Raw genomic sequence first — 22,219 nt, 5'->3', positions numbered from 1 at the left:
AACAACCCTAGGAGGTAGGTAATATTATCACCCCCAATTTCCAGATGGGGAAACTGAGGTACAGGAGGTTAATGAACTTGCCCAAGGTCACATAGCTAGTAGAACATGGATTTCAGCCTAGGCACTCTGGCTCCTATTTGGGGATCTAACAGTGAACAAAAGAGAAAAAGTGCTAGTCTTTTCTCTAGGTGGGGGACAGACAACAGACATATGAATAATTATTATTTAAGATTGTGATGAGTCCTCTGAAGAAAATAAAACATGAGAGGGAGGCTAGGGGCTAATCAGAGGGCCTTGCAAGTGTTAGTAAGGAGTCGGAGCCTTATTCTGAGTATGATGAGAGGCCAAGGGAGGGCTTAAAGCAGAAGAATGTATCATGCTATTTACATCTTTATAGATCATTCTGACTATGCTCTGGGAAGTAGACAGGGATGCAGAAAATGCATCAGAAAGCAGTAGACCACTTAGAAGGTGGCTCTGGTTGTCCAGGTGCAAGCTGAGGGTGGCCTGAACCAGGATGGGGTGGTGTAGATGATGAGAAGTGGGTGGCATTGGATCCTCGTGTAGAGGCGGTGCCCCCAAAACTTGCCAATGCATTCGATGCAAAGCATGAGGAAGGAAGAGAAGTTAAGGGTGATTTTTTTGGATTTTGGCATAAACCGTTGAATAAGTGGCGGTGCCATTTACTGAAGAAGAGAACAGGGGAGTGACAGTCTTATTTTAGGGTTGTTATGGTGGAGGTGAGAGTGTTGACAATCATTATGTTTGGGATATATACGCTTGAGACCTATTAATGGACAAAAGAGGAGACATCAAGGAAGTCTGGAATTTAGGGTCAGGCCCATTCTAGAGATTTAAATGTGGACATCATCAGCATTTGGACACATGGGGTCAACTAAGATAACACCATCCAACTGAATTTCCTGTAATGATGAAAAGCTACATCTGTGGTGTCCAGCCTGGCAGTGGCCACTAGCCTGCCACACGTGGGCCATTGAGTGCTTGCAATGTGATAGGTACAACTAAGAAACTGAAGTTTTAACTCATGTAAATGTGAATATTTGCATGTGGCTGGTAGCTACCATTGACAGTGCAGACCTTAGGGAGAATATAGGTAGAGAGGCCCGGGGCAGGAGCTGTTGTCTTCACCGGCCAGTATGCCCAGTCTCGCTCCCCCATTTAAGCATGACTCGACTTCCACTGACCAATGCTTGCACAGCAGTGCTTGTTCAGTAGTGGAAATCTTGCTTCTTTGTGAGAAACAGCCTGGAAAAGAAAACAAACTACTAGTCGTAGGAGGACTATTAGAAGAAACCTAGGACTCTAATGAAATTATAGAAGTCAATTGTTTTTCACTAGAAAGCAAATGCAATCCTATACTTATTAGAATCATTTTAGCCTTAAAGGTGTGGCTTCTGTTTTTCAGTTCTATTTTTGGGGGGGTAATTATAGAGAGTGGTGGGTGTCTGAATTTGCAAATTCAAGATGGTGACTGGCTGATATCCCGTATGAATGTCAAGAGCCCACAGCGACGGGACTAAATACCAGCTTCATAATGCAAGTTGTGTCTCTTTAGGGTAGAGTGTGTTTCACGCTCTTTGTTAGGCAATCTCGTTCCCCGTCCAACTGCAAACATCAGTGAGTTTGCTAATATGAAAGAACTCTTTGTAAGTGGCTGCCTTGTGCTTAAGAGTTCTTGCAAGTATATGCTGGCAGTCAGGGAGGCCAGAGTCAATAAAAAAAATAATAAAATGGAAAGATGGGACATTGCTTTTATTAAGGTTGATTGCAGCTGCCATATTAGCTCTTTGAGAGCCTTTTGGTGACCAACGCTTTCAGAGAAAATGGTCTTTCTGTGCTTAATTGGTAAAAAGGAATTATCCAAACTGGCACTAAACAGGGGTGAGGAGATTGAAGGCACTCATTTTAGGGGGAGGGTTATCCAAGGTCATTGCTCAGCAAGTGTCCATCACGCAGTAGTTTTGTGGTAGGAATTTGTTTTTCACTAAGGCTTCATTTGGGGGGTGGGTGCATGGAGGGGAGCAGGCTGGAAGTCTTTAGCGGTCATTGACCTCTTTTTGTTTTCCTTGAGGAAAGTGGAATTGTAGGTTTCTAGGACTTGAAAACTGTAAACGGACTCGCTGGCCATCCATCCAGTTGAGCTCTTGATGTTCAGTGGAGGGAATGGACCTAGGAGGAGAGGTGCCTGGCCCCACTGTCCCCTACTCATTAGAGCTCAAGAGACAAGATGAGAGCCCAAAGGAGGGTGGCCTGAGGCATTCTCAAGCAGTGGCTGGGGTGGGATGGGGTAAAAAGAGAAGGCAGGATAATCAGAAAAATAGTTAGGGAAGCCAAACAAATAGGGAGAGAAGTTGGCTGGAAATGGCTTACAACATAAATGTAGACTTGACCTGGTGACCTCATTTAGCCAAGCAGGTACCGGGCGGCCACTGTGCACCAGACAGCCAACCCTTAAAGGAGGGGTGGGCAGGAGATGACAGGCAGAGACCCAAGAAAGACCTCAGTGACCACCTCACTTCCGTGTACCCTGAGATCGTGTCTGGGAACAGGCAGAGGCCTCCCTCTTTCTCTGAGGAAAGCGAGTGAGGTGGTAGTTGGAAGAGGGGACATGCAGGAGACAACTCAGTCCTTCTAGCGAGGAGAGGCAGGGAATCTATTGCAGGCTGAGTAACAGCTGTAACCTAACCTCAGTAGTTTTATTAATGTCAATCTCAAACACTGTGTGCTACAGAGCCCCTCCCTGTCATCACTGGGCTGCCGTGTGACTCTGCCTTTCTTCTCTTTGCAGTATCAGAGCTTCAGGAGGAGGGCATGAATGCCATCAACCTGCCCCTCAGCCCGATCCCCTTCGAGCTGGACCCGGAGGACACCATGCTGGGTAACTGGGTCTCTTGTTCTCTGGGTTAGCCTAACGCCTCTAAGTGGAGCCACCCACTGACTGCCTTTTCCTTTTAAAGAGGAGAATGAAGTGCGAACAATGGTGGACCCCAACTCCCGCAGTGACCCCAAACTGCAGGAACTGATGAAGGTAAGAAGAAATTAGGAGGGGCCTCAGCTGCCTCCCAGACTCAACAGGCACCTGTAGACCACCTGCTCTAGGCAGGCAGCACACATGCCCCAACAGAAGAAATAGAAAGTTACAGGCAGCTCATGGTCCCATAGGTAGACATCTCTGATTTAACAAAAATGGGACATGGCTGCCGCCCAACAAATGGTGTTGATCATAAGTGCCAGCGAAGTTAGTGCAAAGGAGCTCACGTTTACCAGGATCTTAAAGTTCACGCAGTCTTTCCACTGCTTTTCTCAAAGACCCTCAACAACATCCTGTGAAATAGGACTTCTTATCATCCTCATTTACAGATAAGGAAGAGGAGTCTTAGAAAAGCCAGTAGTTTGTTTATGGTCAAAGCTGAGTAGAGGAGATGGAATTCAAACAGAAGTAAATAAGATCGAATGAGATATTGTACATTGTGCCTGGCACAGGGGCTGGCTTGTAACCACCCCCTGAAAAATGTTCATTTCATCCCCCTTTGCATTCCCCGTCCTGTGTTTTTCTTCTTTAGCTTCTCCAAGCTGAACTCAAAACAGGACAAAAAGGCACTGGATGCCAGAGTGGCTCATTCAAAATGTAAATGAGATCTATCATTTTCCTGCTCAGAACCTCTGTATAGATTCCTGTCAACTGAAGTCTGAAGCCCATGCTCCTGGGGATGGTGTTTGGGGTCTCATGCTGTAGCTGCCTCTTCAGCTTCAGATTGTCCCCTTAGAGTCACCATGTGATGACTGCTTACCGCTACTCAGACACTTCTCTGTCTTCACTAAATGGTGAGCTTCTCAGGGTTCAAGACCCCCCCCCCTTTTATTCATCATTGTTCCCCCAGGATCCAGCACAGAAAGTGATTTGGAGCAGATGTTCATAAACGCTGGGTGGGTGGATGGGGGAGAGACGGGAGGGTGTTGGATGGAGGGAGTGGAGGGGAGAGGAGGGAAGCTTCTATTCTAGAATAGTAGAACGATATTCTGTGAAGACCCCGGGCTCCACCCACATATGCAAACCCAGCCCAGCTACTACCCCTGTTATAAAGGCAATCTATTGATGCAAACACAAAAGGTGATGTTCCCTGTGGTTCCCTGTATTACCAGATTGTGGTGGTTGCCTGAGGCCTGTCCTCAGGGGAGGGGACTGAGCACAAAGCCCAAAGGAACCTTCTTTCAACGAGGGAGTTGCTTTTTATCTTGATTGTGGTGGTGGTTACACGACTGTGTACAATGACCAAAACTCAACAAACTGTATTTAACATTAGTTAATTTTACCGTACATAAATAATATCATCATAAACAAATGAGCTGAAAAAAACGTAAGATAAAAGGCAGTGGACTTGCACAAACTGCAGTTTCCTTACCTGAAAAATGAAGTGAATGAACCCTCCCTCGAAGGGGTGTGTGCAGATTAACTAAATGAGCTACCGCAGGCTGTGCCCCTGCTCAGTGCTTCATGCTGAGGGCACTCAGGCAAGGGCAGGAGAGCGACAGGAGAGGAAAGGAGACTGCATTGGCCCACCAAGAGGTAGCTTGGGGATAAGGAGGAGAGCAGTACCTTAGAGGGCCGATGGATAGGAGTTCAGTTCCTGTCTGTGTCCATGGTTAGCAACGTGACCTTGGCAGATACATTCACTTCTGTGTTTGCTTTCTCCTCCTGAACATAGGAGGAGGGGTGATAGATGGGGGTGATAGTAACCACCTGACCAGATGTCCTAATGGGGGAGAGCTTTATTTATTAATTAGACGTACCTTTATTGAACATTCGGCCCTTGACATATGTGATTCTTTTCTGCTACCTAAAGCAGGAGAGATTTTCCTCCTTCATCTTAGAGGTGGGGAATCAGAGGCTCAGAGCAGAAACTAGTTTGCCCTAGATTCATAGGTCACGGAGGCACACACAGAGAGGTCCGTGGATGACAGAGGTGCACAGACACAGGTGCATACATCACAGAGCTACACAAATCAGTTGGTGGGTAACTAACCCCAGTTTGTAGAACTCTAAAAGCCCATATCCTTGCCTGGTACGAGCCACACACCCAAACACTGTGTGAATGTAGCTTGCCATTGGGGTAAGGAATGGTAAGGGGCCAAAAGATATTAACAGGGACACAGGTGCCACCAGAACTAGAAGCACTTACCCCGGAAAATTAACAGGGCCACTAGGGCTCACCCAGCCTTGTGTCCACATACTGAGTCACAGGGATTGTTCTCCTGCTTTCAAAATCTGAAGTTCATTTAGATTTTAATCTTCCAAGATAAGAAATCTGGCCTATGAATCTTCTCTTATTCTCTCTCTCTCTCTCTGTAGGTACTAATCGACTGGATTAATGATGTGCTTGTTGGAGAAAGAATCATTGTGAAAGACCTGGCTGAAGATTTATATGACGGGCAAGTCCTACAGAAGCTCTTTGGTGAGAAGGGGGTTGAATGTTGCGGTGGAGGTCTTTGCTCTGCAGGTGGATGGCTCTCAGGCTCCTAGTTGGGAGTGGTTCTCAGTTTACAGCCGTTCACGTGCCGTTCACACTATCAAAGTGTGGTGTGTGGGCCCACAGACTGGTGGGGCCTTTAGATGGCCTCCTGGAATCCGTTTCACATAAATGAATTGCCGAGGGAGTTCATTGGCCAGATGGGGCTGCCCCCCCTAGCAGTTGAAGGGCAGCAGCCGGGTAGATGAAAAGATTCCACTGTGTACTAGAAAACCTGCCTTGCCCTCTCTAGAAAACCGTGCACTTGTGACCTCTGTAGGTGTATTTACACGTGTGTGGGGGGTAAGCATATATACATATACCTCTGTCACCTATGGGTGGGTGTATGTGTGCCTGTGCATGTGCGTGTATGCATACCTGTGTGAGCTGTGGACCTGTGTGTATGTGTGTGTTCCCCTGTGTACGTCTAAGTCAGGTGCAAGAATGTGGGAGCCTGTGCCTCTGTGATGTTCAGCCTCTGCGTGCCTAGATGTGTTGTCTCTGGGAAGGTGTGTTCCTGTGAAAATAGGCCCCCGGGGAGGAAAAGGAGAATTCAGGGGTGATCTAGTATTGAAATGACAAATTCAACCTGAAAGAATTTGGACTTTGCCTCAGCTGCTCCCCATTGTCTCTAGTCCAAACCTCTGCCCCAAGTTCTGGACTTCCATTCCTAGCTGCCCACTCAGCCCCTCCACCTGTGTGCCCCTCACGCTGAGCTCATCCACTTTTCCAAAGAGGTTTCTTGCCCTCTGAGTTAACCGCCTTCCCCTCTTCCCCGCCACGCCCTGCGTATGTGGGGGGCCTCCAGGGCTCCTTTCTTCTTGCTCACATGGTCTCCTGCAGCCACTCTCCCTGCTGTTTTCATTGGTCTGAGCTGTTGAGACAGCCTCCGACCTCACCTGCATTCCGCCTCTCTCTGCCTCCAGCCCATTCCTGGGCCGCCAGCAGAAGAGGCCTTCTCAAAACGCAAGTCTAGTCTTGCTCTCCCCTGTTGGGGTGGGGGGGGGGAGGGGTGACAGGCCCAGCAGCACTGCATTCACACAGACCCTCATGCGACCCCTCCTCTGTCTTTTCAGCCTCACTGTTCATCTTTCAGTCTCTAGAGTCCATAGAACGTGCCTGCCTCTCACACCTCGGACAACAGGATCACATCTAGAAGTGATTGTCACATGCCCTTCTGTGTTCCCCCGGATACACACACACATACGTACATAAATGTACATAACACACATGCCTTTATCATACGACGTTCCAAGTTGTTTGTAGCTGTTTATGGAAATGTCTGTGGGCTTCCCAAGAGCAGGAACACCATATCTTCCTCATCGATCCAGTCCTCCAGTTCTAGCAGTTTGCCTCCTGCATGTTGCCTGGCACTTAATCAATGTCTATTGAGTGAATGAATGATATAAAATCTAGTCATTTCTAGGAAGCTACACTGATTTGGTACTCAAACGTCAATATTAGTGAGTATTAATATTTAAAGACTTGTAAATGCAACCGAACGCAGAGAGGAGAAGGCTTTGGCACATGTTCCCATGGAAAAGCCATGAGCCTCGCTGGTCATCTCTTTTAGCGACTACAGCTTTTAACTCCTCCAGCGGATTTCTGGTCAGGATCTGAAAGTGTCTCGAAACGCTCTATATGCTGGGCTTTCAAGGCAAGGGTGGAATTTAGCCATGGAGTGATGGAACAAGGTCATGAGGTCATCTTGGATCTGTGCATGGGGAGAGAACTGCCCAACATCACACCCGTGCAGCCCCGAGTCAGGACGGAGCAGAGTCAACGTTAGGTTTATTTCAGATCTCAACCTTCGCGTTGAAAAGGTGATGTTGCTTCTGTCCACCTAAGTTTAGACCGTTTGTAGGTAGATGGGGACACACATGAAAAGGTACAGGCAGGGTGCCCAGGTGGAGAGAACCAGTTTGCAGGTAAAAATATGCATCGTGAGTGCCTGGGAGGTGTCTGTTGGGAGGCTGACTAGGATAGGCTCCAACCTTGACTTCCCCTCTATCTTCCTCTTTCCCAGCAACGTTCCTCAAAAGAATATTTGGCACTGTATCTGCTTCCTCACCACTAATCACTACCTTCTGAGGTACAGCCTGGGTATCATCATTCCATCTGCTTTCTCTTCTGAGGTCTCCAGTATCGATTCTGACATCTCCTGGGCTGTGGCATCTGACGCTAACTACCAAATGTCTCGTCCCCCTTCTCCAGCCCAGTGGTCTCTGGGATCTCATGCCGCTTCCGACACACCCTCTCTTCCCCGTCTTCTTCATACCCTTGACTTCTCTCCCTAACGGCGGGGACTTCTCAGTCTTCCATCTGTGGCCCCTCCCTTCCCTTTTTCTCTCCTATCCTCTTCCTGGGTGATTGCATCTACTCCAGCATTTCAACCATTACCTCTCTGATAATCACTCCCTGAAGCTGTGAGGTGATGTGCTAACTGCCTTCCATGCATGCCCACCTGGGTGTCACCTAGGAACCATGCTGCCTCAAACTGATCTGATCTTCCTCCTCCCCACCAAAGCTATTCTGCTTGCCAGAATAGAGCCAAATGCTCAGATTAGAAATCTAGGAGTCATGCCCTTTTGCTCCTTGTCCTGTTAGTCACATATTGTGACAACTGTACTCCCTTATGTAATGTGTCGAACCACCCCATTTCTCAGCCAGGGGGTATGTGCAAAGCACTTAGAAAGTGCTGGCTCCCCACGTGCTGGGTTGGTGGCGCTTTCTCTGATTTTCCAGACCCTCTGCTTCCACCTTAGCTTCTCCGGCTCCAAACACCCTATTCTCGGTGATATGCCGTTTCCTGCCTCGACACTATTTGTCTTGACACTTAATAGGCCATTTGTCAGTGGGTTGTTTTTTTACTTTTCTTTTGAATTAATTTTAGACTTAACAATATTGTCGCAGAGAGAGTACAGAGTTCCTGACCCCCTCGGGCCCAGCTCCCTCTAATGCTAACGTCTTACCTGACCATGATACAGGTACCAAACCCTAAGAAATCAACCTCAGTCCCAGAATTTATTTGGATTTTACCAGATTTTTAAATGAATGTCTTTATCAGTTCTAGAATCTGATCTGGGATTGCACACTGTACTCGATTGTATCACGTCCCTTCCAAACTGTGACTGCCTTTTCTTTCATGACCTTGACACTTGTGAAAGAGGACTGATTAGTTATTGTGTAGAATAGCCCCTAACTTGGGTTTGTCTGATGTTTTCTGATTATTAGATTAAGGTCATAAATTTGGGGGAAGGATACCCCAGAAGTGACAGGTCCTTCTTGGTGTGTTGTACCCAGGGTCCACAATGTTAACATGTCTTATTACTGGTGAGTTCACCTGGATCACTTGGGGAAGGCAGTGTCTGTCAGATCCCTTCACTGTGAAGTAACTATTTTTCTCTTTAAGATTCATTTGTTTAGGGGGCAAGATAATTTAAGATTATGCAAATATCTTGTTTCTCCTTACATGTTTCCCACTGATTTTATTCAGTGGATCATATCTGCCTCAATTATTACTGCAGTGGTCTAGTGGAGATTTTCTATTTTCTTCATTCCTTCTACATTTATTAATTGGAATCCTTCTGTAAGGAAAAGTTGGTCCATTTACTTATTTATTCAGTATTTATATCAGTATGGACACAAGGATACTTACTTCATACTCTAGGTTATAATCTATCGGGGTTTTTTTTTTTTGTTTTTTGGGTTTTTTTTGCTCGTATACCTCCAGCTTTCATCATTTGACCATTGGGAGCTCTTTCAGATTGGCTTCTGGGCACTTTTGACCTGCTGCTCCATATTTTTTTGTTCTTAGCACTTACTTTCTGGCATCATAAGATGTTCCAGACTCCTCTTATGCTTTATTTACTCTGACCCTGGAATCAGTCATTTCTCCACGGAGCTTGGATTTTTTTTTTTTTATTAGAAAATGGTATTTTGCAATCAATATATGGGCACATTAGAGAGTGTTGTTAACCTGCTATCCGTAGCACACATAAACGTAGGCACAGTACAATGACCTGGTGGTACTACAATGAATCAGACACGATCATTTCTAAAAATCCAGTTGGGCTGGGCCCAGAGAGCAGGAACGGGCTGAGGTTGGGATTAGTAAACTAACTATGAAACACTGGTACTTAGAAGAAGATGGAAATGCCACAGGGACCTCAAGGAGTCCGGATGTGCCAGGTCACACCTCAGGAGCAGGAAATGCATCTGGAATCCAGGAAACGAGGTTGATGACCTCATGAGGCAAGGACTCAGAACCTGGAAGTGAACAAGATGTGGAGGCAAGAATCTCTCAGCAAAAGGCTCTGTGTGTTTTAGGGTCATGGTGAAAGCCTGAATGGGTGAGCATCCCCAAAATGACAGATAGACTCTGCTGAGCAGCATGGCTGGGTGTTCTCTGATCACAAACCCTGTGAAGGCAGTGTCATACCTGGGTCTCCTTTGTGCAGCCAGATACTGCTTGTTTGACAGCACTGGGGCTGCTCAACTTGCCTTTCTCAGGGACCCCATGCATATCTGGAAGGGTCTTCTGACATACCTTCCCCCAGTCCTTCTTTCTGAGCTGCCTAACCCAGCTGCCTCTGTTCCCAGGGTCTTCTCTCTTGCCCCGGCTGCAGTTCTGAGTTCAGGTTTTCCCAAAAGCAGATGCCGGGACAAGGACTTGGGTGGAGGAAGTTCATATGAGAGGTGATCTTAGAAAGTAAATAGTTACGTGGGGAATGTAAGAGAGCAAGATAAAGGCCAGTGATGTTGAGTTTGCAACCAGGGTTCAGTCCTGCAGGGTTCCCTCTGAGAAACACCTTAAGTCATCCTACCCAGGACAGGGAGGGTCCTCCCATCCCCCTGTGGTTGAGGATTGCCTACATAAGAATTAAGAGCTTCTAGGTTGTACTTCTGATGGAGAAGCTCTTATGCAGAGAAGAAGAGCTTCAGGGCCAGAATTGGAACCCATGGTGTGCTGGGCTCCAATTGGGGGTGAATGCAAGTGAACCAGGGAGCTCCAGGAAGGGGCATCCACATCACCCAGGAATATGAGAAGGTACAAGTTCTGCTGTAGGGGCTGTTCCTGCTGAGTCCCTTGGTGTTGCTGCCAGGGAAAAATCAGATACTTATGCTGCCACCCCCATCTCCTCACAGCAACAGCTCCAGACCTTTCCACACCTCAGGACGAAAGCTTGCTGCATTTGCATCCCCAACACTTAGGCCAGAGATACTACCAAGAGAGGCAGGAGATAAAGGATTCTAGAAAAATGCCCGCACCAGATAATCATTTCAGGTGAACATAAGCTTTCCTGACTTGGGATAGCTCTGTGAGCTTCCTTAGGGTATGTTTTAGTTAACGGATTCTTATCTTTAAATATGTGCATGTACTCGCCTGTGTTGAGGGCTAAAAGTCATAAGGTTCTTTTTTCTAGTGTTCACAACGGCATATGCCCGAAACAGGATATCTTCTTCAAGCATGAGACTGAGCAGGGTCCCTTGGGCATAAAGATTCTGCAGGAGAGTTTTTTTGTTTAGCTTTAGGGTATGTGTTTGTCCCTGGTAGACCCTAAAGAGAACATCTTACATTGACCTTACTCTTGTCGATTACTATTCATTAAGCAACAGCCATTTCATTTGCTAGATGCTACCTGCTGAGTTAAGGGATACGAAAGGAAATATGTTGCAGTGTAACATACTGCATAACACAGTGCCTTCAGGTAACTCACAGTCTGGTAGTATGTGTGGGATACCAAGTAGTTTAGGAAAGGTGTCGTGAATGAGGAGGCATTTTGAATGAGTCCTTAGGGAAGGAGAATTTAAACCAGATGAAGAAGGAAAAGAACATTCTAGTCAGCACAACAAAATGTAAGCCCATGTGGATTTCAGGGTGAGTGGTGGGAGAGTGTTGTACAGACAAGGAATACGTGGGTAGGCAAACTTCAGGAGTGGTTGTGTGGGACTTGTGGCTAACACAGATGAGACCCAGCACCCAGATCTTGATTTCTTACACCATTCTCCAATAATAGAAACCAGGGTATGCAGAAAATTGGCTAACTGTAGGACTGGAGCATCTTGCAGTGCCGAAAAGAGGTACTAAGAAAAAAAATAGATGTGTGGGACAGCATATGGAAAGTATTCAGGACCAACCTAAAACAGCTCCCAGTGGCTAATGGTAGAATAATTTGAGCACAGAGATGAATGACAATAGTATTGGATTATAGCCCAAAGTGTAAATATCCTTAAGTCCATATTGATATAAATAGGTAAATAAATGAGAAAAGGAACAATTCTTCCTCACTGAATTATTCTAAATAATTCATGTGTTTACATTCCCCTCAAAAAAATGAAAGTTAACTCCCACCTCTTGAGTGAACTCCATTTAGTGACTAGCTTCCAATGATTATGGGATGGAGCTGGAGGAGGCAAGTAACTTTGCAGTAAAGAAACAAGATATAGACTGTACTTTGACCGAGTGATCAAGGTTAACATCACCAATGATAAGTCATGTTGATAGCATGCATCCTTGATACGATGCAGTGGAAAGGGCACTTCACCTCTGTGATCTTCCTCCCAAAACCCATAACCTCAGTCTAACCATGAGAAAAACATGGGAAAAACCCAGTGCTCCTCAAAACCGTCAAGGTCATAAAGAGCAAGGAAAGTCTGAAAACCTATTACAGAATAGAGGGCACTAAAGGTGACGATGAGAAGAACCCAAAGCATGGACTTAATGTCAGTTCATTAGTTGTGACAAACATACCATAGTATTATAAGATGCTAACAATGGGTGAAACCGGATTCAGAATAATCAGGAACTGTATGAACTATTATTTCAGCTTTTCTATAAATCCAAAAACCATTCTAAAATTAAAAATTTAATGGCCAACTAATCTTTGACAAAGCATGAAAGAATATCCAATGGAATAAAGACAGTCTCTTCAAGTGGTGCTGGGAAAATTGGACAGCGACATGCAGAAAAATGAACCTGGACCTCTTTCTTACACCATACACAAAAATAAACTCAAAATGGATGAAAGACCTAAATGGAAGACAGGAAGCCATCAAAATCCTGGAGGAAAAAGCAGGCAAAAACCTCTTTGATATTGGCTACAGCAACTTCTTACTCAACACGTCTCCAGAGGCAAAGGAAACAGAAGCAAAAATGAACTATTGGGACCTCATCAAAATGAAAAGCTTCTGCACAGCAAAGGAAACAACCAGCAAAACTAATAGGCAACTGACAAAATGGGAGAAGATATGTGCAAACGACATATCAGATAAAGGGTTAGTATCCAAAATCTATAAAGAACTTATCAAAGTCAACACCCAAAAAACAAATAATACAGTAAAGAAATGGCAAAAGACATGACTAGACACTTCTCCAAAGAAAAAATCCAGATGGCCAACAGACACATGAAAAAATGCTCAACATCACTCATCATCAGGGAAATACAAATCAAAACCACAATGAGATACCACCTCACACCTGTCAGAATGGCTAACATTAACAACTCAGGCAACAGCAGATATTGGCAAGGATGGGGAGAGAGGGGATCTCTTTTGCATTGTTGGTGGGAATGAAAGTTGGTGTAGCCACTCTGGAAAATATGGAGGTTCCTCAAAAAATTAAAAAATAGAACTGCCCTACGACCCAGCAACTGCACTACTGTTTCGAAGGGACACATGCACCCCAATGTTTATAGCAGCACCGTCAACAATAGCCAAAGTATGGAAAGAGCCCAAATGTCCGTCGACGGATGAATGGATAAAGAAGATGTGGTATGTATATATACAATGGAGTATTACTCAACAATCAAAAAGAATGAGATCTTGCCATTTGCACCTACGTGGATGGAACTATAGAGTATTATGCTAAGCGAAATTAGATAAAGACAAATATGACTTCACTCATGAGAATTTTAAGACACAGAACAGATGAACACAAGGGAAGGGAAGCAAAACATATAAAAAACAGGGAGGGGGACAAAACAGAAGAGACTCTTAAATATGGAGAGCAAACAGGGTTACTAGAGGGGTTGTGGAAGGGGGGATAGGTAAGGGGCATTAAGGAATCTACTCCTGAAATCACTGTTGCGCTATATGCTAAGTAACTTGGAAGTAAATTTAAAAAAAAAATGGGGAGCAACTTTTTGATATAAAAGCAAAAAAAAATGGATAAAGGAATGAAATGAAAATGAAATGAAAAATTTATTTACAGAAAGAAGAGGAGCCTGCTTGACAGAGGACCTTGAACAAAGAATTGTGGACTACATTTGGTGGGTAGGCAGTGGTAAATGCTAATGGCTTGTGAGCAAAGCGACATGATCAGAAATGAGACTTCTGAAGATGACCAGGAGTAGTGGAGGAAGCTCCAGCAAAACACCTCTTTGTGCAACAATGATGATGTTGAACTAGAGAGGGAGCAGTATTGATGGGGGAAAAGCTTCAAGTGATGTAGGGAATAAGTGGCTAAAGGAAACTGGTGGATGTTAAATAGGGATGACCCCTTAATCCCAGGAGGAGCAACGTCTTGTAGGGTTTGATCACATTGGTTTTGATGATCATTTTCCCACACCTACAAGTACTTAGGCTAAAGTAGAAGCTGTGGTAAAACTGAAAGAGGAATGAAGACACGGACAGGAGATCTAAGATCTGCATTTCACAGCAGCTCAGATCACTCTTCTGTAAAACCAGGAAGATGGCCTATACAACCTTACAGCTGAGCTAATGCAGTTCCACTAGCCACATGTATGTAGCTAATAAAAGCAACCAAAAGTAAAAATCTACTTAGTCACACCAGCTACACTTCAAGTGCTTGACACCCAAATGTGTCAAGTGGCTACCATACTGGATAGTGCAGAAATGAATATTTTCATCATAGCATTAAGCACTTTTGGACAGCATGCTCTAATCTTCCTACTGGAACAGTCATTGATTCTAGAATACTTGAAGATAATGTATACTACCATTCTTAAACCGGAGGAGGAATTTTCTGGCCTCAAGCTGAATGGCAGTCTTTTTATTTTTATTCTTTTATTTGTTAGCAGAGATGGGTATATATTTGGCACCCCAGCACAAAGTACTCTGGAGTCAAAGTAGACATAAGCTGGGAAATCCCAGTCAACCTCCAGGGCGCCCCATGTGCAAGTCACCGTGGGAACTCCTACCTTGTGCTCACCTTAATTCCAGCCACCCTGCAAGGGCATCCCATGCATGGGGAAGCCCAGGACACCCCCCTCCCTCAGTCTGCATTCCAGCTTGGCTCTAGCTGCCCCGAGAGGCCACCCTCTACCTTGAGAGCCCTAGAGTATTCCAGCTTGAAGTTTGCACCCACATCAGCTTCAAGTGTCATTCCAGGGTGCCTGCTGCACAGAGAGGCCAGAGACTACACCAGCTTATGTCCACTTCAGCTGCCCTGTCAGGGCATACTCTGAGCCCTAAGACCACCCCAGCCCATAGCCACTTCATAACCCACAGCAGGCACAGCTCCAGCCAGCCAACCAAAGTCACCAAGCACACACAGTCTACACAAGATCATTCCTTCAAGTTTAGGAGAAGTAGCCGCTCTGCCTAATTCATAAAAACAAACACAGAAAGTTAAGCAAAATGAGGAGACAGAGGAATATGTGCCAAATGAAAGAACAAAACAAAACCTTAGAAAAAGAACTAAATGTAACAGATATAAGCAATGTGCCTGATAAAGAGATTAATGATTATAAAGATGCTCAATGGACTGCAGAGAAAAGTGGAAGAACTTAGAACTTCAATAAGGAGACAGAAAATATAAAAAAGAACCAATCAAAATTGAAAAATATAATAACCAAAATGAAAAGTACACTACAGGGAATTAACAGATTAGTAACTGCAGAAGAATGGCAGCAATCTGACAGTGTCATGGGAAGTTCCCAAGCTGAATAGGGAGGGAGGGAGGGAAGGAAGGAAGAGAGAAAAAATTTTAAGTGAGGATATGTTAAGGGATCTCTTGGGCCACATCAAGAACAATACAATTTGCATTATAGGGGTCCCAGCAGGAAACAGAGGGGGAGAAAAGGACAGAAAAGTTATTTTAAGAAATAATAGCTGAAAACATTCCTACCCTGGGGAAGGAAAGACATCTAGGTTCAGGAAGCACAAAGAACCCCAAACAAGGTGAACCCAAGGAGGTCCGCACTACAACATGTAGTAATTAAAGAGAATTTTAGCTCACTCAGCCAGTGGAGCATGCCACTCTTGATCTTGGGGTTATAAGTCCAGGTCCATGTTGAGTATAGAGATTAAAGAAAAATAAAATCGGGGTGCCTGGGTAGCTCATTCAGTTAAGTCCAACTCTTGATTTTGGTTCAGGTCATGATCTCACTGTTCATGAGTTTAAGCCCCACATCAGGATCCTCACTGACAGTGCAGAGCCTGCTTAGAATTCTGTCTCCCTCCCCCTCTTCCCCTCTCCTGCTCACATGTTCTCTCTCTCTCAAAATAAACCAATAAACTGAAAAATCTTTTTAAAAATGCAAAAAGCAGCAAGAGAAAAAAATAGTTACACACAAGGGAAACTCCATAAGGATATCAGCTGAATTTTTAGCAGAAACTGCGCAGTCCAGGAGTGGCATGCTCTATTCAAAGTGATGAAAAGAGGCACACCTGGGTGGCTCAGTCAGTTGTGTTCAACTTGAGCTCTGGTCATGATCTTGCAGTTCATGGGTTTGAGCCCTGCATCAGTCTCTGTGCTGACAACTTGGAGCCTGCTTCAGATTCTGTGTCTCCCTCTCTCTCTCTGCCCCCTCATGCTCGCTTGTGCTCACTCTCTCTCAAAATAAATAAAAAAGATTCTCCAGGGTAGATAACATGTTAGGCCGTAAGTCTTCATAAATTAAAAAAAAAAAAAAATTAAAACCATATCATCCATCCCTTCTGACCTCAACAGTGTGACACTAGATGTCAATCACAAGGGAAAAAACTGGAAAAAACACAAGCACATTGAGGTTAAACAGTATGCTACTAACCAACCAATGGGTCAATGAAGAAATCAAAAAATATGTGGAGAAAAATGAAAATGGAAACAGAACACTCCAAAATCTTTGGGACACAGTGAAAAGCTCTAGGAGGGAAATTTACAATAATACAGGCCTACCTCAAGAAACAAGAAAAATCTTAACCTAACCTTATATTTAAAGCAATAGAAAAGGAACAAAGCCCAATATTATTGGAAGTAAACAATGAAGATCAGAGCAGAAATTAATGAAACAGACTTTAAAAAAATAGAAAAAAGCAATGAAATCAGGAGCTGTTTTTTTCAAATATGTATATATTTGAATATATATATATATATTTAAAAAATAGATAAATCTTTAGCCAGACTCATCAAGAAAAAAGAGGACCCATGTTAATAAAATAAAAAATGAAAGAGAAGTGACAAAATGAAAGAGAAGTAACAATAAATACCACAGAAATACAAAGGATTATAAGAAACTACTATGAAAACTTATATGCCAATAAATCGGACAACCTAGAAACAATGGATTCTTAAAAACATGCAATCTTCCAAAACTGAATGAGGAAGAAATAGAAAATCTAAACAGACCAATTACTAGTAATGAAATTGAATCAATAATCAAAACAGTCCCAACAAAGGCCAGGACCAGAATGATTCACAGGTGTGTTCTACCAAATATTGAAAGAAGAATTAATCTATTCTCCTCAAACTATTACAAAAAGAAGTGGAAGGAAGGCATCCATACATTCTGAGGACAGCATTGCCCTGGTACCAACACCAAACAAAGACACTACAAAAGGCCAATATCCCTGATCAATATAGATGCAAAAATCCTCATCCATATATTAGCAAACCACCTTCAACAATATATCAAAAGAATCATTCATGACAACCACATGGGATTTATTCCAAGGATGCAAAGCCTGGCTCAATATCCACAAATCAATCAACATCACACACAACTTTAAACTGAAGAATAAAAATCATATAATCATCTCAACAGATGCAGGAAAAAAATCTGACAAAATTCAACATCCATTTATATATAAAAAAAGGAAACTTTCAACAGATTGGTTTAGAGGGAACACACCTCAACATAATAAAGTCCATATATGAAAAGCTTTCAGCTAACATCATACTCAATGGTGGAAAACAAAGCTTTTCCTCTAAAGTCACAATCAAAATGATGTCTACTCCTGCTAATTTTATTCAATATAATAGTGGAAGTTCTAGTCCTAGCAGCCAGAGAAGAAAAAAGGCATCCATATTGGTAAAGAAGAAGTAAAAATGTCACTATTTGCAAATGACAGGATACTATACACAGAAAGTCCTAAAGATTTCACCAAAAAAACCCCACAAAAACTATTAGAATAAGTGAATTCAGTAAAGTTGCAGGATACAAAACCAATACACAGAAATCTGTTGTATTTATATACACTAATAACAAAGTAGTAGAAAGAGAAATTAAGAAAACAGTTCCATTTTCAGTTGTACCTAAAAGAATAAAATACCTAGGAATAACTTAACCAAGGAGGTGAGAGACCTGTACTTTGAAAACTATAAAACACTGATGAAAGAAAAAGAAGATGACACAAACAAATGGAAAGATATTCCATGCTCATGGACTGGAAGAATTAATATTGTTAAAATGTTCATATTTACCCAGGACAATCTACAGATTCAATGCAATTCCTATCAAAATACCAACAATATTTTTCACAAAACTAGAAAAATAAATCTTAAAATTTTTATGGAACCACAAAAGATCCAAAGCAGGCTTTAGAAAGAACAAAGCTGAAGGTATTACAATCCCAGATTTCAAGATACACTAAAAAGCTGTAGTAATCAAAGCGTAATGGTATTAGCACAAAAATCAACACATAGATCAATGTAACAGAATAGGGAGCCCAGAAATAAACCCATACTTATTTAGTCAATTAATCTATGACAAAGGAGGCAAGAATATACAATGGAGAAAAGATGGTCTCTTCAATAAATGGTGCTGGGAAAACTGGACAGCTACATGCAAAAGAATGAAAGTGGACCATTTTCCCACATCATACACAAAAGTAAACTTAAAATGGATTAAAGGCCAGGGGCACCTGGGTGGCTCAGTTGGTTAAGTGTCCGACTTTGGCTCAGGTCATGATCTCACAGTTTGTGAGTTCGAGCCCTGTGCCGGGCTCTGTGCTGATGGCTTGGAGCCTGGGGCCTGCTTCAGATTCTATATGTGTGTGTCTCTCTCTGCCCCTCACATTTGTGCTCTTTCACTCTCAAAAATAAATAAACATTAAAAAATATATATTTTATGGATTAAAGGCCTAAATGTGAAACCTGAAACCATAAAACTCCTCAAAGAAAACATAGGCAGTAGTAGGCTGGGAAGATGGCAGCAGAATAGGAGGACCCTAAGCTCACCTCATCCCATGGATACTAGATGATACTCCCATCAGCATTAATAACTGAGAAGATGACCTAAAGACTGGCAGAAGAAACTCCACTAAAGGTAGAGAAGAGGCCACATCGAAGAAGCTAGGAAAGGCAGAGACACAGTTTGGAAGTGAAACAGACCTTGGCCATCTGCAGTTAGAGGGAGCCAGGAATGTGAAGAAATAGACTATCATATCAGGGAGTCCACACAGGGAAGATGAATCCCCATATTTGGTTTTGAAGGTGAGAGGAGTGAATCTCATGAGTTTTTACAATTAGCAGGATTTAAAGCCTCCAATTTTAAAAATAAGCAAGCTCTGTTTCAGGGGAGTCCAGAGGGCATTAGGAAGCTGAGTCCTGGCCCTTAAAGAAATAGTAGGATTAATAGCCCGTGGAGATACAACAGTTTCAAAAACGGGTGAGCATACAGGAGGGAGATTTATTTATTCATCTCAGAGCATGGCCCAGAGAGTCAGGGATTGTGAGGAGACACCTCCAGCCCCCTTCCCCCCAGCATAAATACAGCCACCCATGGGAACCAACACAGTACATACACTCACTACCTAACTTGCTTACACCAAGTCCTGCCCCCCAACCTCTATTTCAGCAGATCCACCCTTCCTAGTCATGCTTGCCTCAGTACCAGTGCTACAGATCCCTTCCCAAGACTGGTGCAAACTCTGCCAATACCACCTCCTGACCCTCACATTTTGCAGGGCCTCAGTACCAGTGGGGGCAGGTCTCATTCATGAACAGACTATCTCACATTTTGTTAAAATGTACCCTGCCTGGCTGGTGACCAAAAACTGGCCACAACAGGCAAAGAGAGCCTCTGCAGTTGACTAGACTGGAGGAAAAAAATGGCGAGGACATAACAACAAGGCACACACAACACATAGGAGACACTTTCTGAAGCACCAGGTTCTGGGGAACAGAGGACACTGCACTGCAGGGCACTGTAGGTCCTCTTCTTCATAACGCCATTACCATCAAGAGCAGGAGATATTAGCTGACTTTCCTAACACACAGAAACAGAGTTAAGTAACATAGGAGACAGAGGAATATGTCCCAAATGAAAGAACAGGAGAAAACCACAGTAAGAGACCTAAGCAAAATAGATGTAAGTAATGTGCCTGATAGAGAATTTAAAGTAATGATCATAAAGATACTCACTGGACTTGAGAAAAGAGTCGAGGATATCAGTGAGACCATTAATAAGGAGACAAAAAAGAACCAATCAGAGACAAAACAATCAATGAAATTAGAAATATACTTGATGGAATAAATAGCTGGCTAGAGGAAGCAGACATATTGTGATTTAATGACCTGGAAGACAGTGTAATGGAAACTAATCAAGCTGAGCAAGTCAAAGAAAAAAAAAATGCAACATAAGAATAGACTTAGGGAACTCAGTGACTCCATCAAATACAATAAAATTCACATTGCCGGGATCCCAGAAGAAGAAGAGAGAGAAAAGGGGTCAGAAAGTTTATTTGAGAAATAATGGCTGAAAACTTCCCTAATCTGGGGAAGGAAACAGATATCCAGACCCAGGAGGTACAGAGGTCCCCCAACAAAATCAAACCAAGGAGGTCCACACCAAGGCACATAGTAATTAAAATGGCAAAAAGTAGTGATATGGAAAAAAATTTTTTAAGCAGCAAGAGAAAGGACAGTTACATACAGGGAAAGCCCCATAAGGCTATCAGCAGATTTTTCAGCAGAAACTTTACAGGCCAGAAGGGAGTGGCATGATACATTCAGAGTGCTGAAAGGGAACAATCTGCATCCAAGAATACTCTATCCAGCAAGGCTATCATTCAGAACAGGAGAGACCAAGAGTTCTTGGAAAAACAAAAACTAAAAGAGTTCATGACCACTAAACCAACCCTGTAAGAAAATTTTAAAGGGTACTCTTTGAGTAGAAAGGGAAGACCGTGAGAGTATGAAAAGTAGGAAATATAAAAGCAGTAAAAATAAGGATATCTGTAAAAATCAGTCAAGGGAGGGGCGCCTGGGTGGCTCGGTCGGTTAAGCGTCTGACTTCGGCTCAGGTCATGATCTCACGGTCCGTGAGTTCGAGCCCCGCGTCGGGCTCTGTGCTGACAGCTCAGAGCCTGGAGCCTGTTTCAGATTCTGTGTCTCCCTCTCTCTCTGCTCCTCCCCTGTTCATGCTCTGTCTCTCTCTGTCTCAAAAATAAATAAACGTTAAAAAAAAAAAAAAAATTAAAAAAAAAAAATCAGTCAAGGGATTCACAAAAGGGTGTAAAATATGACACTATATATGTAAAGTGGGGGTGGGGGAGTAAAGAATGTGTCCAAAGTTAAGCAACCATCAACTTAATACAGACTGCTATATGCAGAAGATGTTATATAAACCTAAAGGTAACCATGAATAAAAAACCAGTAATAAATATGCAAAGAATAAAGAAAAAGGAATCCATGTCAGTAAAGAAAGCCAATAAACCATGAAAGAGAGCAAGAAAGGATCAAAGAAAAACTAGAAAAATAACCACAAACAAAATTATAATAAAAACATTCTATCAATAATTACTTTGAATGTAAATAGACTGAATGCTTCACTCAAAAGATATAGGGCGACAGAGCAAATTTTAAAAGGGACCCATCTATATGCTCCCTACAAGAGACTCATTTAAGACCTAAAGACATCTGCAGATTGAAAGTGAGGGGTTGAAGAAAGATTTGTCATGCAAATGGATGTCAGAAAAAGCCAGGGTAGCAATACATATTGGCCAAAGTAGACTGTATAACAAAGACTATCACAAGAGACAAAAAAAGACATTATGTAACAATAAAGGGGACAATCCAACAAGAAGATACAAAAATTGTAAATATTTTGCACCCAAATACATAAAACAGTAACGAACATAAAGGAAGTAATCAATAGTAATACAATATAATAGGAGACTTTAACACCTCACTCTCATCAATGGACAGATCATCCAAACAGAAAATCAACAAGGAAACAATAGCTTTGAATGACACCCTGGGCCAGATGGATTTAACCAATATATTCAGAACATTCCATCCCAAAAGCACAGAATGCACATTGTTTTCAAGTATACCTGGAACATTCTCTAGAATAGATCACATATTAATTAGGCCAAAAAAGAAGTCTCAACAAATCTTTTCTGACTTAGAAAGCAACCACAAGAAAACAATCTGGAAAGACCACAAATACATGGAGGTTAAATAACATGCTACTAAACAATGAATGGGTCAACCAAGAAATCAAAGATGAAATAAAAAATCACAT

At 43.0% G+C, this 22,219-nt stretch overlaps 1 protein-coding gene and 2 long non-coding RNA genes across 10 annotated transcripts in view; 2 read left to right on the top strand and 1 right to left on the bottom strand.

Annotated features, from left to right (window-relative positions):
- The window catches only part of PARVA (parvin alpha), a 191,641-nt gene that overhangs the window by 97,931 nt on the left and 71,491 nt on the right, over window positions 1-22,219 (top strand). For all 6 annotated transcript variants that reach the window (XR_008421195.1, XR_008421194.1, XR_008421193.1 and 3 more), the window contains exons 2-4: window positions 2,810-2,899; window positions 2,979-3,049; window positions 5,372-5,474. Coding sequence is in view for 1 of the 6 variants with exons in the window: in XM_019456352.2 (XP_019311897.1) it covers window positions 2,810-2,899; window positions 2,979-3,049; window positions 5,372-5,474 (264 nt within the window). In the remaining 5 variants the exon portion in view is untranslated. The remainder of the gene's footprint in view (window positions 1-2,809; window positions 2,900-2,978; window positions 3,050-5,371; window positions 5,475-22,219) is intronic.
- Window positions 1,044-22,219, bottom strand: part of LOC109271152 (uncharacterized) — an 82,140-nt gene continuing 60,964 nt past the window's right edge. The window contains exons 3-4 of one of the 3 annotated variants that reach the window (XR_008421196.1): window positions 9,697-9,797; window positions 6,747-6,913 (exon numbers count right to left, since the gene is read on the bottom strand). This is a non-coding gene — a long non-coding RNA (uncharacterized LOC109271152). Of the gene's footprint in view, window positions 1,267-6,746; window positions 6,914-9,696; window positions 9,798-22,219 lie in introns of those variants that run through there. The other 2 variants (XR_002081842.2, XR_002081841.2) reach the window with 2 other exon arrangements.
- Window positions 6,907-20,337, top strand: LOC128776173 (uncharacterized). Its single transcript, XR_008421197.1, has 2 exons — window positions 6,907-8,238; window positions 8,274-20,337. It is a non-coding gene; the product is annotated as an uncharacterized LOC128776173 (long non-coding RNA).

Source organism: Panthera pardus, unplaced genomic scaffold, assembly GCF_024362965.1.
Source record: "Panthera pardus isolate Hobbes unplaced genomic scaffold, ASM2436296v1 HiC_scaffold_12, whole genome shotgun sequence".
NCBI lineage: Eukaryota > Metazoa > Chordata > Mammalia > Carnivora > Felidae > Panthera > Panthera pardus.
The sequence above is the reverse complement of the archived record's forward strand: the minus strand, read 5'-3'. Positions and strand labels throughout refer to the sequence as shown.